A 22,235-nucleotide genomic window follows, 5' to 3' on the forward strand; every position below is an offset into this window, starting at 1 on the left:
CGGTTTATCGACCACCGTTTTCCACAAATTCGGAATCGATATCGATTTCTCGAATGCAAATTAACCGCAAAATTGCTGGGAAAGCGACTTCCGACGGGATGTGTCCCAATTAGTCCGCCTCGGCGTTATCGTCGCCCCACCGCCCACCCGAATTTCTTCTGCGTGCTCGAAAATAACACCCCCCCAATTTCCCAAAACGATAAGCCCTTTGACATTGACATTGCGAAGTTAATGAACCAATCTAATAAATAAGGAACCGCGCCAGATCCCCATTCAGTTATTGATCTGGATCACCTGCAAAATGGTCGTTTAGAAAAAAAAAATCATTTTTGCGATGGGGTCCTATCAGTTTTATTTAGTTCTGCTCTGTTTTATATGGTCCTTCACGGATGCGTTTTTCGCCAGGTGAGTGAGCAACACTCGGTGATAAGTAACCATTAGTGCAGCCAAATTTTTACGACTTGTTGGCATCAAACCACAAAAATTTCAAAATTGATAAAGATCAAATTTCTAGACCAAGCCTGAAGCTGTGGTTCAGGTGAAGATTTGATATTTGCAGTTACAAACATTTTTACATAACTCTCGTCAAGGAATTTCTTGAAATTAAGCATTTTGATTATACTCAAAGCATGAAAGATATTCCTTCACTCAGCTATTTTTTCCATTCAACAACATTCAAATTCTACTCTACTTCCAAAACAATATTCACTTCACCTTAAGCATATGCTTTATGCTTCTTGTCTAACTGATAATAAAGCCAAAATACCTACTGTTCAACATCTTCAGCTTCTTTTAACTCAGTATACGTACATTAAAATCACTTGCATTGTTTTCAATATTATTTCATTTTCAAAACTGGCGATGAATAAAGCCGAAATACCTATTGTTCAACATCTTCAGCTTCTTTTAACTCAGTATACGTACATTACAATCACTTGCATTGTTTTCAATATTATTTCATACTGGCTTCTGTTTTAATATTCATAAAGATACACAATATTGATTGAACTATAACATATTTGATGGTTCCTGGAACCTTCACAAATAATTCGCATCGAAATTTACCGATGCGAGAAAAAAGTTATCTTTAGTTGGGAGAAATTTTGCGCAGAAAAGTTCTTCTCACACCGATGAGGTCTAATGAGATCGAAACGTATGTGAGTGCTTCTCCCAACTAAGTTAAACTTTTTATCCCATACCCACATAGGTTTTTTAAGTGTTATAAATGCTCAAAAATTTCTGTCGCACTCCAATATTCTCTTAAATTAACTCTCTAATTCCCTAACATAATCACTTCTTCCTTGACAGTGATGTACCGAAATTAGTATCAAGGCGATATGGTTCACAAGCGAGGATCAACCAATTGAAGTATGGGGGGTAAGTAATTTTTTCAATTTGCAACATTTCCTCCAATAAAATAATTCAAGAAAACTTGAGGAAAACCCCCTCGATTCGGAATGCACCAGTTAATGATTCATTCTGAATTACAATAGAAATGAAAAATTCAACGAATCAAATCAATTTTTCAGAGGTGTTAAGGGAGCAGCAAAAGGTGGTACAAAAGGTGGCACCAAAGGCAACACCAAAAGTTCGAACTTATACGCCAAACGAACTGCTGGATCGGTTTATGAAGGAGGTAAAAAGTTTATAAAGCTTACATTGGCAATGAAAATATTGTCGAATTTGATAATATGACGTGAATTGATGTTTGTAAAAGAAGGAATAATCCAAATGTGATTTTCATTTTTGCAATTCTTAATTTCATATCCTATTAAAGGTACTGATTCCTATTTTGACATTGTGAAATGCAGTTTTTAGGTCTTATCGTGAAGGTAAAGATATGCATTTCACATTTCCCTTCACGGAAATAGCTCCTAATTATATTTCTTCTGATAAAAGTTATTGAATTCCCCGTTGTCAACAGGAAATTGATTTGAAGTACCTTTGTGAGATCTAAATTGAAATTTTCAATTGGCTTTTTTTCTGTAGATGTCACCACTCAAAATTTGAGGTGGTTTCTGCAGTCTAGATCAGCGATATGATTTTATATTATTTTTAATTCGTCACTAGATTTTCTGTCTCCTTATTTTCTGCGCCAAAGAGTACGAAAGTTCATGAAACTTTGTTTATACGACTCAAACGATGAGATGATTTGTCATCTAAATCGAGTACAAGATGAATATTCAAACCGTGCCATTTCAGGTTGTACGGCACCTCCAGAGAAACCTCCAAATGCAAAGCTGCGTTGTTCGTTCTACAGCGGGTGTTCTCTTTCTTGCGAAAGAGGCTATACCCTTCCTGGAGGTGCCTATGCTGTGTACATCATGTGCGAAAATGGAAAATGGGTGTCACAAGATAGCGGATCATCTGAACTGCCTTCTTGTCAACGTGAGTCTTTGTTTATAATGAACAGATGGACTTGTAGATTACAAATTCTGGCTGCTGAGAAGCTGGATGTTGAAAAGTTGACAGACAATTGATAATTTTTTATATTTCAGCCGAATGTTCACCACCTTGTCAAAACCAAGGTATCTGTGTCGCACCAGATCAATGCAGTTGCCCAGATCAGTTTTCAGGACCTCAGTGCCAATTCCAAAATAAACCATGCCTGGAATTGCCACCGATGCCACAGAATTCTAGAAGATCCTGCAGGACAAAGCAAGAGTGAGTGTAAATAGCTGAAAACCATGGAGACCCTTAAATGTTTGAAACCGATATTTACTTTTCATGTGTTCATGACTTCTACTTTCATTTCTTTTTTCCTACTTCCAGTTACTGTACGGTGAAATGTCTTCCGGGTCATGAATTCCCAGATGGTTCTGCTGTAGCCACTCTAACTTGCAAAAATGGTTTATGGGTCCCAGGAAGGAATGACTGGGTGACAATTCCAGACTGTCAAGGTGAGTTCATCAAGGAATATTCACAAGAAAGAGAAGAACGTAACCAATTAGTCACTAAGGACCTGGGAAGCTTTTGAAATGGATCGACTGAAGCCAAAAACTCGGTCGATTGTTGTCTAGATGCACTTGTTTGTACTGAATTCAGTTCCAGTAGTTTGTTCACGTTTCTAGCAAATTTCAAGAGTAAACTCGATTTCAAACAGACAAATACCAAAGAGCTTAGTGTCAACCAAGTCAAACATAAAACCTTTTTTCAGCAACCTGTGATCCCCCTTGTCAAAACGGTGGTGTCTGCCTGTCTTTGAACGTGTGCCAATGTCCTCAAGATTTCAGGGGCCCACAATGTCAATACAGTAAGTTATCCATCAAATCAATCCTTAGCTTCTGGTGTTAATTCTGAAATCGCTGCAGATCTGGATGCATGTGCTAGTGGTAAGCTCAATTTCAACGGTGGCTTCAGATGTTCAGGAGATGCCGATCAGTTCAGCTGTTCTGACTTGTTTTGTGCTGATGGCATGAAGTTGTCTCATGATCCCGCACCAGCTTATACCTGTAAATACTCAGAGGGCGTTTTTCAACCTTCAGATGTTCCAACTTGTGTTTCGAGTGAGTCTTCTACAGTTTGTAGGCTGAATACATTTAATTGAATTATACTTCTGATTGCAGCTGATCCAAACATTAATTACACTGTCATTCAACACTCATCATCTTCTCACTATGTAGTAAGTATTCAATTTGACATCGTATGGCGATATGTTATCTTTTACTCTCTGTAGGAAAGTGGTTCTCCTGAATACGAATTTTCATATGAAGAGTCTGAGCAATCTGAGCACAGCGGTCAATCATCAGCCGATTCTACAGCTGTTGTTATAGAGACCAAGCTACCCACCCCTGGTATTTGCTACACCTGGGGGGCAGTTCACTACAAAACCTTCGATGATAGAATCTATAGGTAAGAGAGAATTTTGCATGATTGAGATGGATCTTAATTTTTTTCCATCCTTCCTCCACAGCTTCGATTCAGAATGCGCCTACATCCTTGTTCAGGACTCCGTTGACAACACCTTCAGCATAAATGTTAGGAATTCAGATTCCTGCTATTCAAACGGAACAGAATGTTACAGGATGTTGGATATTTATATTCAAGGAAGAGATTACAAATTGAACATCACAGGTACGTCCGAATCGTTTTAGATTTTGTGGTTTTTCTCAGAAGGAATTCAATGGTGCTTTCTATATTGCAGATGATGGTCTACCTCTTTTGACTCAGGGTGATACTGTCCTACCCATTCCTGGACAAGCAGTGGGTATCAGAACAGAAACAACCGCCAGATACATTAATGTTATGTTGGATTCCGTTGGAATATCTGTTAAATGGGACGGAAAGGTAAGTGATATCTAGAACAAGATTCTTAACAGTTGTTACTTTTGGGTTTTTCCAGACATTTATCCAAGTTGAAGCAAAGGAAAGCCTTTGGAACAGAACGGAAGGGTTGTGTGGTAACTTGGATGGAAATCCTGACAATGATATTGTCACTAAAAATGGACGAAGGACTAAAAATATAGTTAACTCGGCTGCTAGCTGGCAAGTAGATAACATAGGAGGTGAGTAAGCTTCAACAAAAGTCTTGTACTCTTCTATTTCTACAGTGACTCAATCGAGTGAGCTTCAAACAACCTTTGTTTTCAGCACACTGCACTTCTAGCCCAATGGAAAAACGAGAATGTCCTGACAGTGGAGTGAAAGGTTCCTTAGGAAGTGAAGCAAAGAGTTTTTGTGCCAAACTCCTATCAGACAGCAGATTCACCTCTTGTAGCAAAGTGAGCGATGAATTAATTTAATCCAAGACAATATCTTTCATTATAGCCACTATAATAAGGTTTTTGATGACATAATTATTGTTTAAGGTGCTGGATAGATCGCTTCTTATGGAAGCTTGCACATGGGACTACTGCAATTGCCAGAGTGAAGACAAGTCTGATTGTGCTTGCGATACCATGAACGTGTATATAACCGAATGCAAACATGAAGGGATGACAACAGTCACAAACTGGAGGAATGAAGAGATATGCCGTAAGTTGACCACAATTTACGCGAATACCGTTTACTAGTGAAAGGAAATGAAATTTAAATGATTATTATTTCTGATCACATGGATGATTTACTAAAATACCATTTCAGCTATGAAATGTACCGGTGGAAGAGTATACAAGGCTTGCGGACCTTCAAAAGGTCATCCAGTCTGCGGTGCCAGCAAGACCAATCTAGCTGAAGACCCAAAAACTTGCGAAGAAGGATGCTTCTGTCCAGAAGGAAAGGTTTTGCATAACGGAGAGTGCATTTCTGAGAGCGAATGCCCTTGCAGGTTGAGAAAGAAAGAATTCCCAGCTGGTGCCTCAGTTCCAAAAGATTGCAACACGTGCACTTGTCAAAATGGTCATTGGGTTTGTACTCAGGTGAGAACGTAAGAAGGCAAAGTGAAAAAGGATAGGTCTTAATATTTTCTTCATTTAGGTATCCTGTGGCGCTAGGTGCTCAGCTATTGGCGATCCTCACTATACAACTTTTGACGGCAAGAAATTCGATTTCATGGGACAATGCTCTTATTATTTGCTTGAAGCGAATAATGTTTCTGTGGAAACTGAGAATGTTGCATGCCCTGGAGCGATATCAGAGGTGAATATTGAATATATCTACCAAAAGTGACCCCTTGAAGAAGAAATGATTTGCATCTGAATCTTCCCCCAGAACTCACAACATATATTTCTTTATTTTTCGCGAATGGTTCTTTCAGTTGATGGGCTTCACCAAGATTGCTACGTCAGAGTTACCCTCTTGTACGAAAACAGCAACAATAAGAGTGAACGGTTCCTTGTCTATTAAGCTTGGACAGAATCATCAGGTTGTTGTGAATGGTCAGGAAGTCACTAAACTACCTGTAGAGACTGCTGGTATCAAGATCAGGATTGTATCTTCCATATTTTTACAAGGTAATTCATAAGAAAACAATTTGATGACCTGCAGGAATATCAATATTTCTCTTTTCGTTCTCTTATGATTGAAACCAACTGAGACCTTGTATTTTCGTGTAGTCCTTCTGCCTAATGGTATCGATATATGGTGGGACGGAGTAAGTAGGTTGTATATAGACGTACCAGCCACTTTGAAAGACCAAACGAAGGTAATGTCTTGAATTTAACAAGTTTTTCGTCGATTTTCTACGATCATTTATGTTCCAGGGTCTTTGTGGTACTTTCAATCAGAACCAGAAAGATGATTTCTTAACACCAGAAGGCGATATTGAACAGTCTGCCATTTCATTCGCCAATAAGTGGAAAACTCATGAAGCCTGCTCCAACATGCCGAACATAGTACCTTCTCATCCTTGCGATGTTAACATGCACAGGAAGGCAGAGGCTGAAAAAGTCTGTTCGACCATAAAATCCGAAATTTTCGCAGGTATGCTTTAACGTTTTTGCAATTTGATAACCTCGATGGTAAAATCATTGAAATTCTTCTAAGAAGTAAATTTTTGTTTTGTTTTGCAGACTGCTATTTCTATGTGGATCCTGATCAGTACTACTCAGACTGCTTGTACGATATGTGCTCTTGTCAAGGAGACGTAAGTGGTTTAGCCCAAATAATTAAATCTTCACCTAACAATTTTTTTTTCAAGATGAGGAAATGTTTGTGTACCATCATCTCATCGTACGCCCACGAGTGCGCCAACAAAGGCATCAACGTTAACTGGAGAAGCAGTGTGAAAGAGTGTTCGATCCAGTGTCCAGCAGGTCAAGAGTACCAAGTTTGTGGCGATTCTTGCGCCAGAAGTTGCTATGATATTTCCACCAACACGCTGTGTAAGAAGCAATGCGTCGAAGGCTGCAACTGTCCAGTGGGACAGGTCCTGGATGACAACGGAGAATGTATACCAACCTCTCAATGCAAATGTTACTCCAACGGTTTGGTCTTCAATCCGGGCTACAAAGAGATCAGACGCAGTGAGAACAAACCTGATTTATGGTAATACATTTTCGAGAGTTGCGTACCTTGCGTGGATAAGCAATTTTCAATTTTGTTTTCAGTACTTGCGTTAGTGGAGGATGGAGCTGTACAGAGGCTACCATCGAGGAAATAAAGCTTTATCCAGATGCAGCAGACTTGAGAACTATGTGCAATTCTAGTCTTCACATGGAATTCACCAGTTGTGAACCAGCCGAGCCCATAACTTGTAAGGTGAGTAAAAACAGCCCTTCTGCAAAGCCAGTCATTGATTGGGAGAATATAAAAATGAATTGAAGGGGACCCTAGTGATCCTTCATCTTGATGAAATCTGAAAAGCTTATATTGCATGAATTTCAATTGGGAAAATTCCAGAATATGGATTCCTATGAACTCAGTACACCAGCTATATGCCATGCTGGCTGTCAATGTAAGAAAGGATATGTATTGGATCCAACCACCAAACAATGCATCAAACCTTCAGACTGTCCATGCCATCATGGTGGCAAAAGTTATAAGGAAAACGAAGTAGTCCAAAACGATTGTAACACATGGTGAGTCCTTTGGTACATTCGTATATCATTATGATTACAATCTTGAGGACTGAGAGCTCTCATCTAATCCACTAACTTCCATTTCAGTACATGCAAAGTTGGCAAATGGAGTTGTACCGATAGGCAGTGCGCAGCGGAATGTAGTGCCTGGGGTGATTCTCACTACAAGACCTTCGATGGAAAGCACTACGATTACCAAGGCCAATGCGATTACGTCCTCGCCAAAGGTGCTCTTGGGGATCAAGCAGCTTTTGACGTATCGATTCAGAACATCCCTTGTGGTACATTAGGCACCACTTGTTCTAAATCAGTCACCATCAGAGTGAGCGTCTCGAATGTCACTGAAACTCTCACTTTGGACAAGGGAAAACCTCTACCAAAACCTAAAACTCTGAGCACTTTGACTGTAAGAGAGATCGGTTTATACGCCATTGTCGAAGCACCTTATCTCGGCTTGACTATAAGATGGGATAAAGGTACAAGAGTTTATGTCAGGTTGAACCCTAAATGGAAGAACCAGGTAAATTATAATTCTAACTGAGCATCTCTTGTCATTAATTATATTATCATATAGGTTAAAGGATTATGTGGTAACTACAATGATAATGAACTCGATGATTTCCAAACACCTTCTGGAGGAATGACTGAGGTATCACCATATGCGTTTGGAGATTCCTGGAAAATGGAACCAAACTGCCCAGAAACTCAACAAATTACTGTAAGAACGTTGTATCATTCACCTTCTTTATATTTTAACGTTATTCCTCAATAGGACACATGCAAGGAGAAGCCTGAAAGGAGGGTATGGGCTGTGAAAAAGTGTGGCGTGCTTAAGTCATCAATATTCGCGCCATGTCACTCTGAAGTTCCAATAGACAGTTTCTACGACAAGTGCTTATTCGATGCTTGTGGTTGCGATCAAGGTGGCGACTGTGAATGTCTTTGCACAGCTCTGGCAGCTTACGCTCAAGAATGTAACAACAGAGGAGTTCCAATTCACTGGAGATCACAAGAACTTTGCCGTAAGTTATCAGCTTCCTCAGCTGAAAGTCATCTAAACCCTTCTCTTTGCAGCAATTCAATGCGATGAACGCTGCTCAATATACAAACCATGCATATCAACATGCCTCGTGGAAACCTGCGATAACATCTATACCAGGGGAAAAATCAGTGCTACATGCGTTGAAGACACTTGCGTCGAAGGTTGTGAGTTCAAACCATGCCCTCAAGGACAGGTCTTCTTCAATTCTTCGTACGATAGGTGCATACCTGCGAGTGAATGCAAACCAGTTTGTATGGAAATCAATGGTATCACATACTTGGAGGGAGATGTGATAGAAGAAGACGATTGTCACACCTGCTACTGCTCTAGGGGACAGAAGAACTGCAAGGGAAAACCTTGTACAGAAATACCCGTAAGTAAGTTTCGTCGCTTTTAGAACAGCATCATCATAAATCCATTTCCAGACCACAACTACAGAGTTTATAACTGTTGCACCGGAAGATCAGAAGCAGAAATGTATCTCTGGGTGGACAGAGTGGATAAACCAGAATCCTTTGACTGTGAAGAAAGGAATAAACAAGAGACCACTAGAAAAAGAACCGTTACCAACTTCCATTGTTTTGGTGAGTAGTTTCAAAGAGTTCTAGATGGGAACATATCTGATAAAAACGTGAATTCCAGAACCAATTGACTGGAGGTGCGAAATGTCCCATAAACATGATGACAGACATAAGATGCAGAACTGTTGACAAGAAAATATCAGCGAAAGATACTGGACTAGACGCGGAGTGCAGCTTAGAAAGGGGATTGGTTTGCAAAGCCTCAAAGAAAGGATCTGGCTGTCCTGACTTCGAGATTCAAGTTTATTGCCAATGTGGTAAGACATTGTGGACATTTTTATATGTTCACAGAATCACGTCATTTACTTTAAGGTGGAACTACGACTACAGAAGCAGAAACAACTGTTGGAACATCGACCACAATTAGAACGGTGGCACCAGAGGAGGAGGAGGAAGAAGTAACATCAACGTCTAGGATCACTACAACAACTCAATCTCAATGTAGTTTACTGGAGGCGAAAAAGGTTGATGCAGAAGATTGTCACAAATACTACGTGTGTACCGATGGTCCAAATGGAGCCAAGTATCTTCCACAAACATGTGGAAGTATAATGATGTTCAACCCTAAGACCAAGAGTTGCGATCTGATTGATGTTGTAGTATCTCTCCGACCAGAGTGTGGTAAGAAATCCATATTCTTTTGCCATAGCTATCTATGGAATTAACCGATTTGAATTTATGGCTTCTTGAATGTAATTTTATTTGGAAAAGCTTAACAGAGACAAGAACTGTCTCAATTGGTTGAGTTCGGAGTGAGGTGAGATGTTCTTAACCAGAATATCTCCAGGCTGTCAAATAGTTTGAATAGAATTAACGTATATTATCTTTTTTTCAGTTGAAACCACCACGGGCACCCCATCAACAGCAGCCACGAAAACGGTAACTTATGGTTTCGAAATCGAGACATCAAAACCAGAGACCAAAACAGAAATATCGAACATTATCATCACTGCCAAACCGCAATGTAGTTCAGAAACTCCCAATAAACCTCACGATGTTGACTGTCATAAGTTCTTCGCTTGTGAAAATGGTCCCGATGGAGCAGAATATGTCGAACAAACGTGTAGAGGTAACACCATGTATAATCCGAAAACTTTCAGTTGTGATCGCGTCGTCGTGGTGACTGCTATAAGACCCGAATGTGGTAAGTTGTTATACTTATTTAATATTCAGGATATTCTTTAATATCTACTGTTTTCTCACACGTAGAAGCTCAAACTACATCTACTGAAGCCAGCACGACAATCAGGAAGCAAACAGAGGCCACCACAACTGAAAGCCCAACTGAAATTATTGATGTAATTATCACTGGAAAGCCAGAATGTAACCCTGAAACTCCAAACAAAGAGCACCAAACAGATTGTCACAAGTTCTACGTTTGCAATAACGGTGCAAATGGTGCTGAGTACATCGAACAGACATGTGGAAGTACCATGATGTATAACCCGAAGACTCTAACTTGTGACTTCGCCAATGTTGTATCATCTATTAGACCAGAGTGTGGTGAGTAGTTCTCCAATATTATTTATTTATCACTATTCACTATCTATATTTCGATCAGCTGTATCAACAACATTAGCAACAACAACAGAAGAAGAAGAAGACGAAGAGGAGGAAGATGACGAAGAGTCACGAATTTTACCATTTGAAGATTTCCAAACCATACGTCCTAAAGTGAAGACTACCAGCTATCCTTTACCAGAAGGTAGTACCGAGACAGGGTTCTTTATCATCACATCGAATCCTGAATGTAGTGCTGAGACACCAAATCAGCCACACGAAAGCAACTGCCATAAGTTCTACGTATGCCATAATGGACCTAAAGGGCCAGAATATATCGAACAAACTTGTGGGAAATCCCTATTGTACAATAAAGAAACCAAGAGGTGTGACAATAAGAATGTGGTGAAAGTGTTAAGACCAGAATGTGGTAAGTTATCTTGATATGAATATTTATTAGTTCGGAGTCTAATGTTAAAGAATCTTACTTACAGTCAAACAAACGAATTTCGAAGAAGACGAGATCGAAATATTCACAGAGGCGGAAGCATCTTCAACAACGTCGACTGAAATAAAAACATGGACAGAAGGACAAACAACAACCAAGTCACCGGCAGAGCTCAACAAGGTCACCTTACCAGTTTCTACCACTATATCATCAACAGCAATCACAGGGCACCCTGAGTGTGATTATCAGACTCTAAACAGACCACACGAAGAGGACTGCAGAAAGTTCTACATTTGTCAGAACGGGCCAGATGGTCCTAAATACGTGGAAGAAAATTGCGAAGGACCTACGTTGTACAACCCACACACCTTCAGCTGTGACAGAGTAGACGTTGTTTTACCATTAAGACCAGAGTGTGGTAAGTATCAACTAAATTGATCATCAGAGACATGATGGTCTGGGCCTACCCTCAAGTCTCATGCGATTTTGAAGATCCTCTAACAGCTCATTTCAAGTTAATTTTTTCAATTATTCAATCACTTTTCTCATTCTTCTCAGACACACGTTGTCCACCTGGACTAAGATTCAGGGAGTGTGCAATAAATTGCAAGGACTTGTGCATGCTCTACAAAGGCAAGCTCGAGAAGCAAGGAATGTGCTATGATGAGTGCGAACCAGGTTGTGTCACTCAGGATGTATACGATATGTTGGAAAACAAGGAATGTGTTGGTAAGAACAAGTGGGCAAACAATTCAACTTGCGTAAGCATCCAAGACTGCATGTGTATGTCACACGATGGTAAACCGGTGAAGGTGAGCTTTAGAAAATTTGGGGTAAAAATCATTTCGAAGATTTAAATTCAACATTTTTTTCAGCCTGGTGCTGTGTACGTGGAGGATGGCTGCAAAGTTTGCCAGTGTATACAAAACTACTACACTTGTGACGATTCACAATGTGCAACAACAACTGAAGAAATAACAGAGGAAGAAACTCGACCAGCAACTCTATCTGAAACTACATCAACAAAAACGTCAACAGGAAGTACAGAAGGACAGACTGTGACAACAGTAACAGCACCCTCAACTACCAATAATCCGTTTATAGTTGCCATAAACACAATCACACCTGCACCACCCTGCGATCAGAGGTGAGTTTTTGGTACACAATGTGAGATGGACACAAATATAATAGTTGTTATCGTCTCTTGGATTATTCGTCAATATTCTCATTTGAATACAAATTGAATACGTCATCCATAAGATAGGCAATTGAATATTTCTCAATAACTTACAGTTACGTGTCGCTCCTAACCCAAAACCTACCTGATGAATCTTTCTACGCTAGTAGCAGCAAAAATAACAAGACTTTGCCCAAAGAAGCAAGGTTCAACAATAAAGGTACGTGATCATCTACACTTTCCAAGAGAAAGATCAGTTTCCAAATTGACTGGCACTTTTTGATCCATCCTTTTTTGCTACTTTTTTCAGTCAGCGGTTGGTCACCCTCTCCGTCAGAAAAACAACCTTATTTAATTATCGATCTATTGAATGAGCAACCTGTTTACGGCGTCCAAATCAAGGGTAATCCCAAGAAGGATGAATACGTCACCAGTTACGAAGTGTTCCATAGTAATGATGGAACAGTTTTCTCCCCAGTCGTCCGTTACTTCCTTCTGCCCGTAAGGTTCAGAGGGTCTGTAGATGGAAATACTCCAGCGGTCCAGAAGTTCCATAATCCATTTGAGGCTAGGTATCTGAAGATCATACCTATCACTTGGCACAACAACATATCGCTGAGAGTTGACGCCATTGGATGTGGGCAAGAAACGACCACTACCTTAAGCAGTTCCGAAGCTCCTGAGGTGTGTATAGTACCAACTTTCGAATAATGATATATATGCAATATGTCCATGTTTGAAAAGAATTAAAAAAACTGTTATTCTTCCAGATCACAACCACAATGGCCCCTCCAATATGCACAGACGAGTTAGGATCTGCAACGCATCCATTGTCAGAAGACCAAATTACTGTCAGCTCTTCCAAAGATGTAGATCAAACGAAATCCACACCGAAATCACAAGTATGGCAGCCCTTGGTCAACTCACCATCAGAATGGATTCAGGTAATACTTGTTTGACCAATACACAACGTAGGTTTATCACCAAGTGGTGTTTCTCGAACATGTTCGTTATTTTGCAGTTTAACTTCTTGGAGCCTCGCAACCTCACCGGTTTCAACACCCAAGGGGGCAAGGATGGCTGGGTTGAAGCTGTCAAAGTCAAATATTCCCATGATGGAAAGCAGTGGAACCCGGTATTGAACAAAAACTCGCGAGAAGTTGTGTTCCCAGCTAACTATGACAAGAGTTCGAAAGCTACAAACTACCTCACACGGCCTATTCAAGCTCAGTACATCAGGTTGTACCCTGTGAAATGGCACGGAACTATCCAAATGAAGACTGAGATCATTGGTTGCTACAAACCATATCGTGAGTATTTTGCTAGATGTTTCATTTGGAGATGTGGAGCATATGCTTATGTTTCATTTTTCGTTTTATTCTGAAGCTACAGTCACCACAACCTCCACAACCACGTTGGGAACCAGTAGACCAACGGAACAGACAACTACAATCGGTAGGATTACTAAGCCTTCAACGAATGCTGTATCTTCAACCGTCGGTACAGAAGGAACTACAGCTGGCACAACCCAAGAAACCATTAAGCCTTGCAATTACTGCCCTGGAGTACCATCTTCTAATATCGAATTGGATGCTTGCGAATGTGGTTCTAACTTGTGGTGGAATGGTACGGGTTGCACACCTCGGCCTTTGTGTCCATGTGCTTGGGATTCATTCATGTGAGTTATCAGAGGTTATAGCATACCAAAAAGGCCCCTAAGTTGAGAAGAAAGGTCTCCTCCATCACGCAAATTCCTTTACCACAAATAATATCTCATGATTTTGTTTTGTTTCAGTTTACCAGTTGGAAAACTGTTCAACAAAGAGGACTGCAGCGAGTGCATATGCAAAATTGGTGGTGTAATAGATTGCGAAGAGAAAATATGCGGTAGATGTAGAAAGGTAAAAATATCTTGAAACTTAAGTTAATTTACTGCTCCAAATTCCTTCTAATATACTAATAACACCATTTTCACCATGTAGGGTCTGAAAAGTATAGTGACACAAAATTGCGACTGTGGATGCGAACCTTGCCCTGTAGGACAAAGACTCTGCCCAACCTCCAACATATGCATCGACGAGGAAAAATGGTGCGATGGAATCAACCAATGCCCTGATGATGAGACTGACTGCGAAACAACTTCAGTTTACGAAATCACAGCTAAACCAAAACCCATCAGACCAACTGGTGAGTAATATCAAATCACTTGTCTGAGCATCACGTACACCTTATCATGAGTGAATATTAAGAATCCCTTATTTCCAGATAAAGAAAACGTTTGCCCTGTGGTGAACTGTCCACCAAACTTCAAAAAAGTTGCTGTTAGACCAAAATATAACAGATATTCCTCATCGAGATTCACGAGTATCAAGGGAAAAAGGACAGGAATCAAAGGTGTGAAGGGTGGAAGAGTTAAAGGAGGTGTGAAGGGAGGAGTTAAAGGAGGAGTGAAAGGTGGAGTGAAAGGTAGGATATGAAGAGGGAGGATGAAGTAATCATTTAATAATTGGCTTCTCTTTTATCTCAGCGCCTTATACCTTATCCAGTCCATCGACTAAAACACCAGAATGTGTACAGTACAAATGTGTGCATAATAGGTTACCCCCACCTTATATAAATAGCACTAAGGAGTGCAAGGAGGAAGATTGTCCTCCTGGGTATGAGAAAGCTGATGAAGTAATGGTTGATGTTGGTCAAGATAAAAGATGCCCTGTGTAAGTGCCTCAGTTTTCATAAGGAGTACCTTTTAAGTGCTTTTATTCTACAGATTGGTATGTTCTCCGCTGCCAGTTCCTGATGCCGTTTGTAACGTAACAGGAAAAACGTTCAACACTTTTGATGGTACAGAATTCAAATATGACATTTGCGACCACGTGATAGCTCGGGACTTGGAACACGATGATTGGGCTGTGATACGTAAGCGATTCAGAAATTCTAAAACTAATAAAAAATGAATACTAAAATTATATCTTTTCAGTATCCAAAGAATGTGCTGAGACTTGTAGTCGAGACCTACACATCTATATCCAGAGTGACCATTTCATTTTCCACCCCGATTTAACAGTTGACTACAACGGCTATACCTACACGATGAACCAACTCACCAAGATATCCAAACAGTCCAAGCAGTTCACCATCTCTAAGGTCGGCAACGTCATTGCCTTTACGTCTCTACCACACGGATTCTGGATAGAATGGAATTCTGATAGTAACGTTAAGTTGGGAGTAGTACATTCTTTAATACAGAAGGTGGATGGTTTGTGTGGATTCTTCGATCAGAATATAAACAATGACAAACGAAAACCAAACGGAGTACAGGCAAGAACCACCAGAGAATTCGGCGATAGCTGGTCTACGACTAACGAGACAAGACCTGCTTGCAAGATAAACGCTTGCCCTGCGGACATTCAAAACGAAGCTTGGAAACTCTGCAATTCCGTGAGGTGAGTTAAAACATTAGCGTGAAGTATTAAAGTGTAATCGTGCTCAAATTATTCCAGGGATGATTACCTCCATGCTTGCTCTGACTCAGTAAACATCGACGCTTCAGTATCTAGATGCTTAGACACTGCCTGCGACTGCCTTATGTCTTCTACGAAAGAGAACAACACCAACACAAACAGATGCAAGTGTGATTTGTTGCAATCTTTCGTGGTGGAATGCTTGACCGTCAATCCAAATGTAGAAATTTCTGGATGGAGAGGACAGTACGACTGCCGTGAGTATTCTTCTGCACATGTAAGAATCGCGATGTTTAAGTCCACCAATTTCAGCGAGCAAATGCGAAGCGCCACTGATCTACAAGGACTGCTTCCAAAGGGAATGCGAACCGACTTGCGAGTCTCTTAGTGATCCATCCTTATGTCCCAAAGTCGAACACGCTTGTTACCCTGGATGCTACTGTCCTGAAGAGTTGGTTAGGAAAGGTGATCAATGCATAAAACCAACCGAGTGTAGGGATTGCGAATGTAAGGCCACTGGAAAGCTTGACTTCTTGACTTACGATGAGACCAACTTCACAATCTCTGGTAATTGCGTCTACGTTCTTACAAGGGACCAGCTCAGCGATAAACAGAATAAACACAATTTCCAGGTAGATTATTAGTCTAGTATTTCATGTTACGCAGATTGCATTTAATGATCTATATTTAATATTTGCAGGTTCTCTTGACGAATAGTCCTTGTCAAAACAAAACTAATAGGACATGTATCAAGAAAGTCACAGTACTGTACAAAGAACATCAAATAGTTGTTTTCAATGATGAAACAGAGAAATCTATCCAGATTGTCCTAGATTCAGAAAAACTTGACCCCAAGGACTTGGAGCAAAACACCGATTGGATGAAGATCAAACAGAACCCTGATATGTTGAACCTTCTTTTCCCAGCTGATCAGTTAGAGGTACCTTGGTTTTTCCACTCCCATTTCACAACCAGACAGCTTTTGATACTCTTCAGATCCTGGTAATCGACATTTCCAATAATTCTATCCTATTTTCAGGTGAATATCAAATCTCCCCATTTGGGAGTTACCGTCAAAGTACCATCATATAAGTACAGCGGGAAATTGGAAGGTTTATGTGGGGACTGCGATAAACAACCGGAAAATGATCTACGGGTACCAAATGGAACAGTTACATCCGACGTTGAAGATTTCGGTTTAAGCTGGCTGTATGACGGTCTTCCAGAGAAGCAAAGTCGAGAAAAATGCAAGATCAAACCAGAAGAAGTGTGCAAACCTCTTCCAAACAGCCATAATCCTTGTATTCATCTGTTGGACACCACTGTCTTTGGAGCTGTAAGTATTTCTTACGCTTTGCGTTGTTACAGAAGGATGAATCATTTATGTTTTTCCAGTGTCATCCAGTTGTGGATTACAGTATCTATAAGCAATGGTGCGACAAGGAGACTTGCGATACCGAAGAGGAATATGATGATGGTACAGTTTGTGGTATCATTGATTCTTACGCGAAAGCTTGTGCTAAAGAGGGTATTTGTGTGGACTGGCACTTCGATCTTTGTCCGAGAGCGAACTGTACAGCCGACAAAGTTTATTCAGCATGTGGCACCACATGTACGAAGACCTGTGAGAATATTAACTTGAAAGAAACCACCTGCGTCTCGGAAATCATCGAAGGATGCTTCTGTCCTGAAGGAAAGGTGGGTAATTCATATTTTCTGCAGTATTGAACATTAAAATCGAGCCTTTTTATTATGCAGGTCCTCAAAGATGGTATTTGTGTTGATGAAAGGGAATGTATCTATTGTGACGACCAGGGACATCATCCTGATGATGAATGGGTTGTAGATATTTGCACAAATTGTACATGCAAAGGAACGAGTGTCGTATGTCAGAAGACTGAATGTCCAGCTGTAGAAACAATATGCGAACAAGGATTCACACCAGTGAAAGTGATGTCCAAAACCAGGGAATGCTGCGATAAATATACATGTGGTGAGTGTTTACCCCAATTCACTTTGTGATCACCTTGCTCAGAGTATCTTCTTCATCGATATAAATCAATTCATGGAATTTCTAGTGCCAGTATCGACAACTACCCAGGAACCAACTTGCCCAACACCCCAACCGGTATCTTGTGGTGAAGACAAGGTGGCCAAACTTGCGAAAAAAGACGATGGTTGCTACCAGAACATCTGCGAATGTATACCAAGAGACGAATGTAAATCTATCGATATAACCACACCCGTACCCTTGGAGGATGGTGTGGTGAAGGTAGTGGATGAAAGCGATTGCTGTCCGAAGATTCAGACCATCTGTAAGCCGGAGACATGCTCAGAACCACCGAAATGTCAAGAATTTTACGAAGTGAAAACAGAGAAGGACGTCAACAAGTGTTGCCCTGTATACACTTGCCTACCACCAACTGATAAGTGCATATTCGAAAATTCATTTATTGCTGCTAAGGAGGGTGGGGAACGACCAAGGACTGCTGAAGAAAAACAGAAGTTCTTGAAGAATGTAAAAAAAATCGAACAATTTTGTTATTGTATTTTTCATTTACCTCTGTTTATAGGCCAATGAAACTTGGACTGATGGTCCGTGCCATACCTGCCAATGTCAAGTTACATCCAAAGGAGACTACCAAACAGTTTGCACAGTTAAACAATGTCCAAGCCTTGAAAAATCAACCGATTACGCTGATTATGTGCTAGAGTCCCAACTTGTTTACAACCAATGCTGCTCCAAATTCGTGAGGACAGCCTGTAAAGTTAACGGAAAGATCCATAACCTAGGCGATGAATGGGTTGAAGGAGATGACTACTGTACCCTTCATAAATGTGCCAATAACACAGACGGCGACATAGTTAAGGAACTCCAAGTGACCAAATGTGTGACAGATTGTAAATTGGGCTATGAATATGAACCTGCCAAAGTGGAGTCGAAAGAATGTTGTGGAAGCTGCAAAGCTGTGGCTTGCGTTGTAAACGAGACAGTCAGGAGAGAGGGTGAAGAATGGAAATCTCCAGATTACTGCACCAACTATAGGTGTTCGATTGTGGATGGAAATGTGAGTGTTATAAATGAAAATATTAACCATAATTTGAACTTAAACTGGCTTATTCTTACAGATGCAAGTAGAAGCGACCCAAACCACGTGCACCAAATTATCTCCTGAAATACTGAAGAACTACGTGGTTAATATCACCAAGCAGGAGAAGCAATGCTGCGAGACTACCGAAATTGTTGCATGTAAATCAGATGGAGGCATCTATCAAGTTGGTGACACTTGGACTGCTAGTGACAATCCTTGCAAGAATTTCGAGTGTTCAAGACTAGATAATACCAAAATAGCCATTGTTGAGTATCTAACAAGCTGCAATACAACCTGCCCTGAAGGGTTCACGTACAAGCCGGAAGACAGTTCCAGCGACAAATGCTGTGGTAGCTGCTTACAGACCTCTTGCATCATCGATGGACAAATCAAAACTGTTGGAGAAGCTTGGAACTCAGAAGATTACTGCATCAAGTTCAGTTGTTTGAGTGTTAATGGATCGGTAAGTTATTTTGAATGATTGGTGATGAATAATCTTTATTATCCCAAATTAACATTTTATTTCCAGATTCAATTAGAAAAAGACTTCATAAAATGCGAAGAACCATCCCCAGAAACTTTCGAGAAGTTTGTGGTAGAGACTGTAAAAGTACCTGGACAGTGCTGTAACAAGACGAAAACTGTGGCTTGCAAAGGAACTGACGGCTCCATACATAAGCCAGGAGAAACATGGACGGTTGGAACTGATTATTGCAAGAGTTACAAGTGTGTGGATTTCGAGAAAGGAGTTGCTGAAGCTATCAGTACAACGGAATGCAACAAAACATGCCCTGAGGGCTATAAATATACCGAACCTTCACCTTCTGATAAAACTTGCTGCGGAAAATGCGAACAAACAGCCTGTATCATCAACGGAACTGTTAGAAATGTGGGAGAGGAGTGGAGTTCCCCTGATAACTGTCACAAATATAAATGTCAAAATTCGAGTGGAGTGGTAAGTTGATATAGCTCCTCATGCAGTTGTGGAGTTCTGATAAACTAGAGTTACAGAGATATTTCCATGAGTTTTCTTTGTCCTTTCAATATCCTTGCCATAGCATTCTCTTCTTTGTCTTTCCGATGCCAGGGTGATGAACTAATTGAAATTCAATTGCAGCTGCAAATCTCTGGAACCAACATCATTTGCAAGCCTGTGCCAGATGATACCCTCAAACGTTTCGTGGTAGAATCAACCGCTGTACCTGGAGAATGTTGCAACAAATCAGTCATGGTGGCGTGCAAGGGTAATAACCAGACATACGGAGTTGGAGAGACGTGGATCGAGGACAACAACTACTGCGTCAAATTCGAATGTGTAAAGGAAAACGAAGCGTTAGGTATCAAGGAATACGTGACTACTTGTAACACCACTTGTCCATTAGGATTCGATTACGAACCAGCCGATCCAGAAGATGCCAAATGTTGTGGTAACTGTAAGCAGTCTCAGTGTGTGGTGAATGGAAGTCTATGGGAAATTGGTCAAGAGTGGCAGTCGGAGGATCATTGCGACAAGTATAAATGCAGCAATGCTAGCGGAGTGGTGAGTGATGTAAAACATATATGAATTTCTTACATGAGTTGTTAGGGTTTCACCAAAACACTGGAGAATATGGAATGTTGCTATTTGAAGTACAACTAGCTTAAGCTAACCTTACCTAACCTACAGAACGATAAAACTGAATCTAAAAGTCATCCGAAATTCGTCTTCTTAGATTAGAAGCTCCCAAATGTGGATGTCATCTTTTTTATTGTGTATTTTGAATGTTTTATGATGACGTATTGAGTACAATCAAAACTGTTGGTTGTTGAACATGTCCTGGACACAAATGCTATTTGAATGTTATGAATCTCAATCGATAACAACCAATTTTTTCCGTAGATTCAAGTGGTATCACAGAAAACCATATGCCAACCTATATCAGCTAATATCCAGAGAGAATTCGTCATAAAGGAAGTACCTGTTCCAGGACAATGCTGTCCAATTTACAAAGAAGTAGCTTGCAAAGTTGGAAACGAGACATACCAGGTATACCCTTAGGAATTAAACTAATCCTACATATCGATTGTACGCATCCATTTTCAGATTGGACAAGTATGGCCAACAGAGGATCTGTGCAAGAATGTCACGTGTGTCAGAAACGATCAAGGTGATGTAATCAAGCAGGACCTTATCCAAACTTGCAACGAAAACTGCGAAGAGGTGAAAACTATTCCCAGATTAATCCTTCGAGACTTATACTAATGGTAACTCCTTTCAGGGTTATGAATACAAACCATCCACCGATTCTTGCTGTGGTGTATGCGTTCCAGTGGCCTGCGTAATAGACGGTGATCTTAAGAAACCTGGGGACACTTGGTCAACTCCTGATGGATGCACCAATTTCACCTGTGAGAAGGATGGTGGTCGTCTTATAGTGACTGCGCATACGGAACAATGTCCAAGCTTAGCAGACTGCCCATCTGACCACGTTTACAACGATGGCTGCTGCAAGAGGTGTAATATGACAAGTTCTGATCAACGTGAGTAACATGATTTATTGATAAAACTGGTGGGTTTCTCTCGCCTTTTTTGAATGTTCAAAGTTATTTAGGTTAGGTTTTAAGTCCTACTGGAAGAATATCACTTCGCAAATGCCTTTTTTTAATTTGGGCCACCCCACTCTGGTGAAGAAAGACCAGGAGCTTATATTCACTAGGCGGAGATATTCTTCATTGTGATATGAAATAGTCTTTCCAGTCGCCTTGTCCAACGCTGCTTTAGTATCAATTTTAATCCCTACCTAATCCTGTGAATCTTTTCAGGACTTTGTGCCCTGGAGAGTATTCCCTTGGACGAAACAATTTCAATGGTGAAAACAGAAAATATCTTGCATGGAGTGTGCGAAAATAAGCAACCAATCGTAAACCTCACACAGTGCGTTGGTACTTGTGAGTCATCTACTCTTTTCGACTCAAGTGAGTACACAAAGAAAACCTTGAAGTATCCAATAATACCCCGTTAATTTTTTTCTAGAATTAGGAAAACATACATCGGTGTGCACCTGCTGTCAGGCGTTAGACTACATCAAGATTGCAGTTCCGATGGACTGTGATGATGGTTATAAATACGAGAAGCACATCCAAGCACCCTCAGTTTGTGGCTGTAACGGATGCCAGGGTGGCTTGTCTAGACTGATGCAGAGCCCCTCGAAAACGGGGGGTCGTAAGACTGGTACAAAAAACGTGAAGGGTAGGACGAAAAAACAAATGTCCATAGCAGACCCGTGAACTGATTGAATGTTGAGATTTTTGTGTGTTGTATATGTTTATTTGATATCGTTACTTATTTATTTTTATTTGTTCAATAAATGTGTTGATTGGCAATTCAAAACTTTGTTGTTTTTATTTCACATCGAGGAGTGCTGTAGAAGAGTACGAATGAAAAAATATTTTTGGAGATCTAAGCCACTTTCGTTGCATTAAAAACATATTTCGAGC

General features: G+C 40.4%; 1 protein-coding gene across 3 annotated transcripts; it reads left to right on the forward strand.

Annotated features, from left to right (window-relative positions):
* The first annotated feature begins 256 nt into the window (after positions 1-256).
* Positions 257-22,128, forward strand: LOC123314478 (hemocytin). Of its 3 annotated transcripts, XM_044899788.1 has the most exons (64): positions 257-405; positions 1,309-1,377; positions 1,530-1,636; positions 2,203-2,388; positions 2,499-2,664; positions 2,773-2,900; positions 3,158-3,253; positions 3,312-3,506; positions 3,567-3,622; positions 3,677-3,852; positions 3,914-4,074; positions 4,145-4,287; positions 4,343-4,505; positions 4,591-4,721; positions 4,809-4,974; positions 5,083-5,357; positions 5,416-5,577; positions 5,696-5,891; positions 5,994-6,082; positions 6,141-6,360; positions 6,450-6,523; positions 6,578-6,924; positions 6,987-7,137; positions 7,279-7,457; positions 7,545-7,977; positions 8,032-8,175; positions 8,230-8,479; positions 8,532-8,872; positions 8,925-9,083; positions 9,142-9,337; positions 9,393-9,701; positions 9,916-10,224; positions 10,290-10,583; positions 10,642-11,010; positions 11,075-11,446; positions 11,587-11,840; positions 11,904-12,175; positions 12,322-12,425; positions 12,516-12,889; positions 12,976-13,149; positions 13,227-13,515; positions 13,592-13,883; positions 14,001-14,106; positions 14,188-14,392; positions 14,471-14,671; positions 14,733-14,919; positions 14,973-15,121; positions 15,183-15,648; positions 15,706-15,923; positions 15,979-16,298; positions 16,367-16,606; positions 16,706-17,002; positions 17,062-17,364; positions 17,425-17,659; positions 17,745-18,184; positions 18,240-18,734; positions 18,796-19,221; positions 19,288-19,713; positions 19,876-20,298; positions 20,638-20,784; positions 20,842-20,958; positions 21,017-21,278; positions 21,561-21,713; positions 21,772-22,128. In XM_044899788.1, the coding sequence occupies exons 1-64, from the start codon at positions 335-337 to the stop codon at positions 22,023-22,025; spliced, it is 14,712 nt and encodes a 4,903-aa protein (XP_044755723.1). In that variant the 5' UTR covers positions 257-334; the 3' UTR covers positions 22,026-22,128. The 3 variants fall into 3 exon arrangements, with proteins under 3 accessions (XP_044755723.1, XP_044755721.1, XP_044755722.1); XM_044899786.1 differs by having other exon boundaries at positions 6,450-6,924; XM_044899787.1 differs by having other exon boundaries at positions 6,450-6,924; positions 14,471-14,659.
* The last annotated feature ends 107 nt before the right edge of the window (positions 22,129-22,235 follow it).

This window comes from Coccinella septempunctata, chromosome 5 (genome assembly GCF_907165205.1).
Source record: "Coccinella septempunctata chromosome 5, icCocSept1.1, whole genome shotgun sequence".
Lineage (NCBI taxonomy): Eukaryota > Metazoa > Arthropoda > Insecta > Coleoptera > Coccinellidae > Coccinella > Coccinella septempunctata.

Bases quoted from the DNA above. Each gene is read 5' to 3' on its own strand.
- LOC123314478 (XM_044899786.1), top strand. From the start codon at position 335: ATGGGGTCCTATCAGTTTTATTTAGTTCTGCTCTGTTTTATATGGTCC. The intron at 7,978-8,031 runs GTAAATTATAAT...ATTATCATATAG, and splicing joins ACCCTAAATGGAAGAACCAG to GTTAAAGGATTATGTGGTAA. The intron at 16,607-16,705 runs GTACCTTGGTTT...TCCTATTTTCAG, and splicing joins TCCCAGCTGATCAGTTAGAG to GTGAATATCAAATCTCCCCA.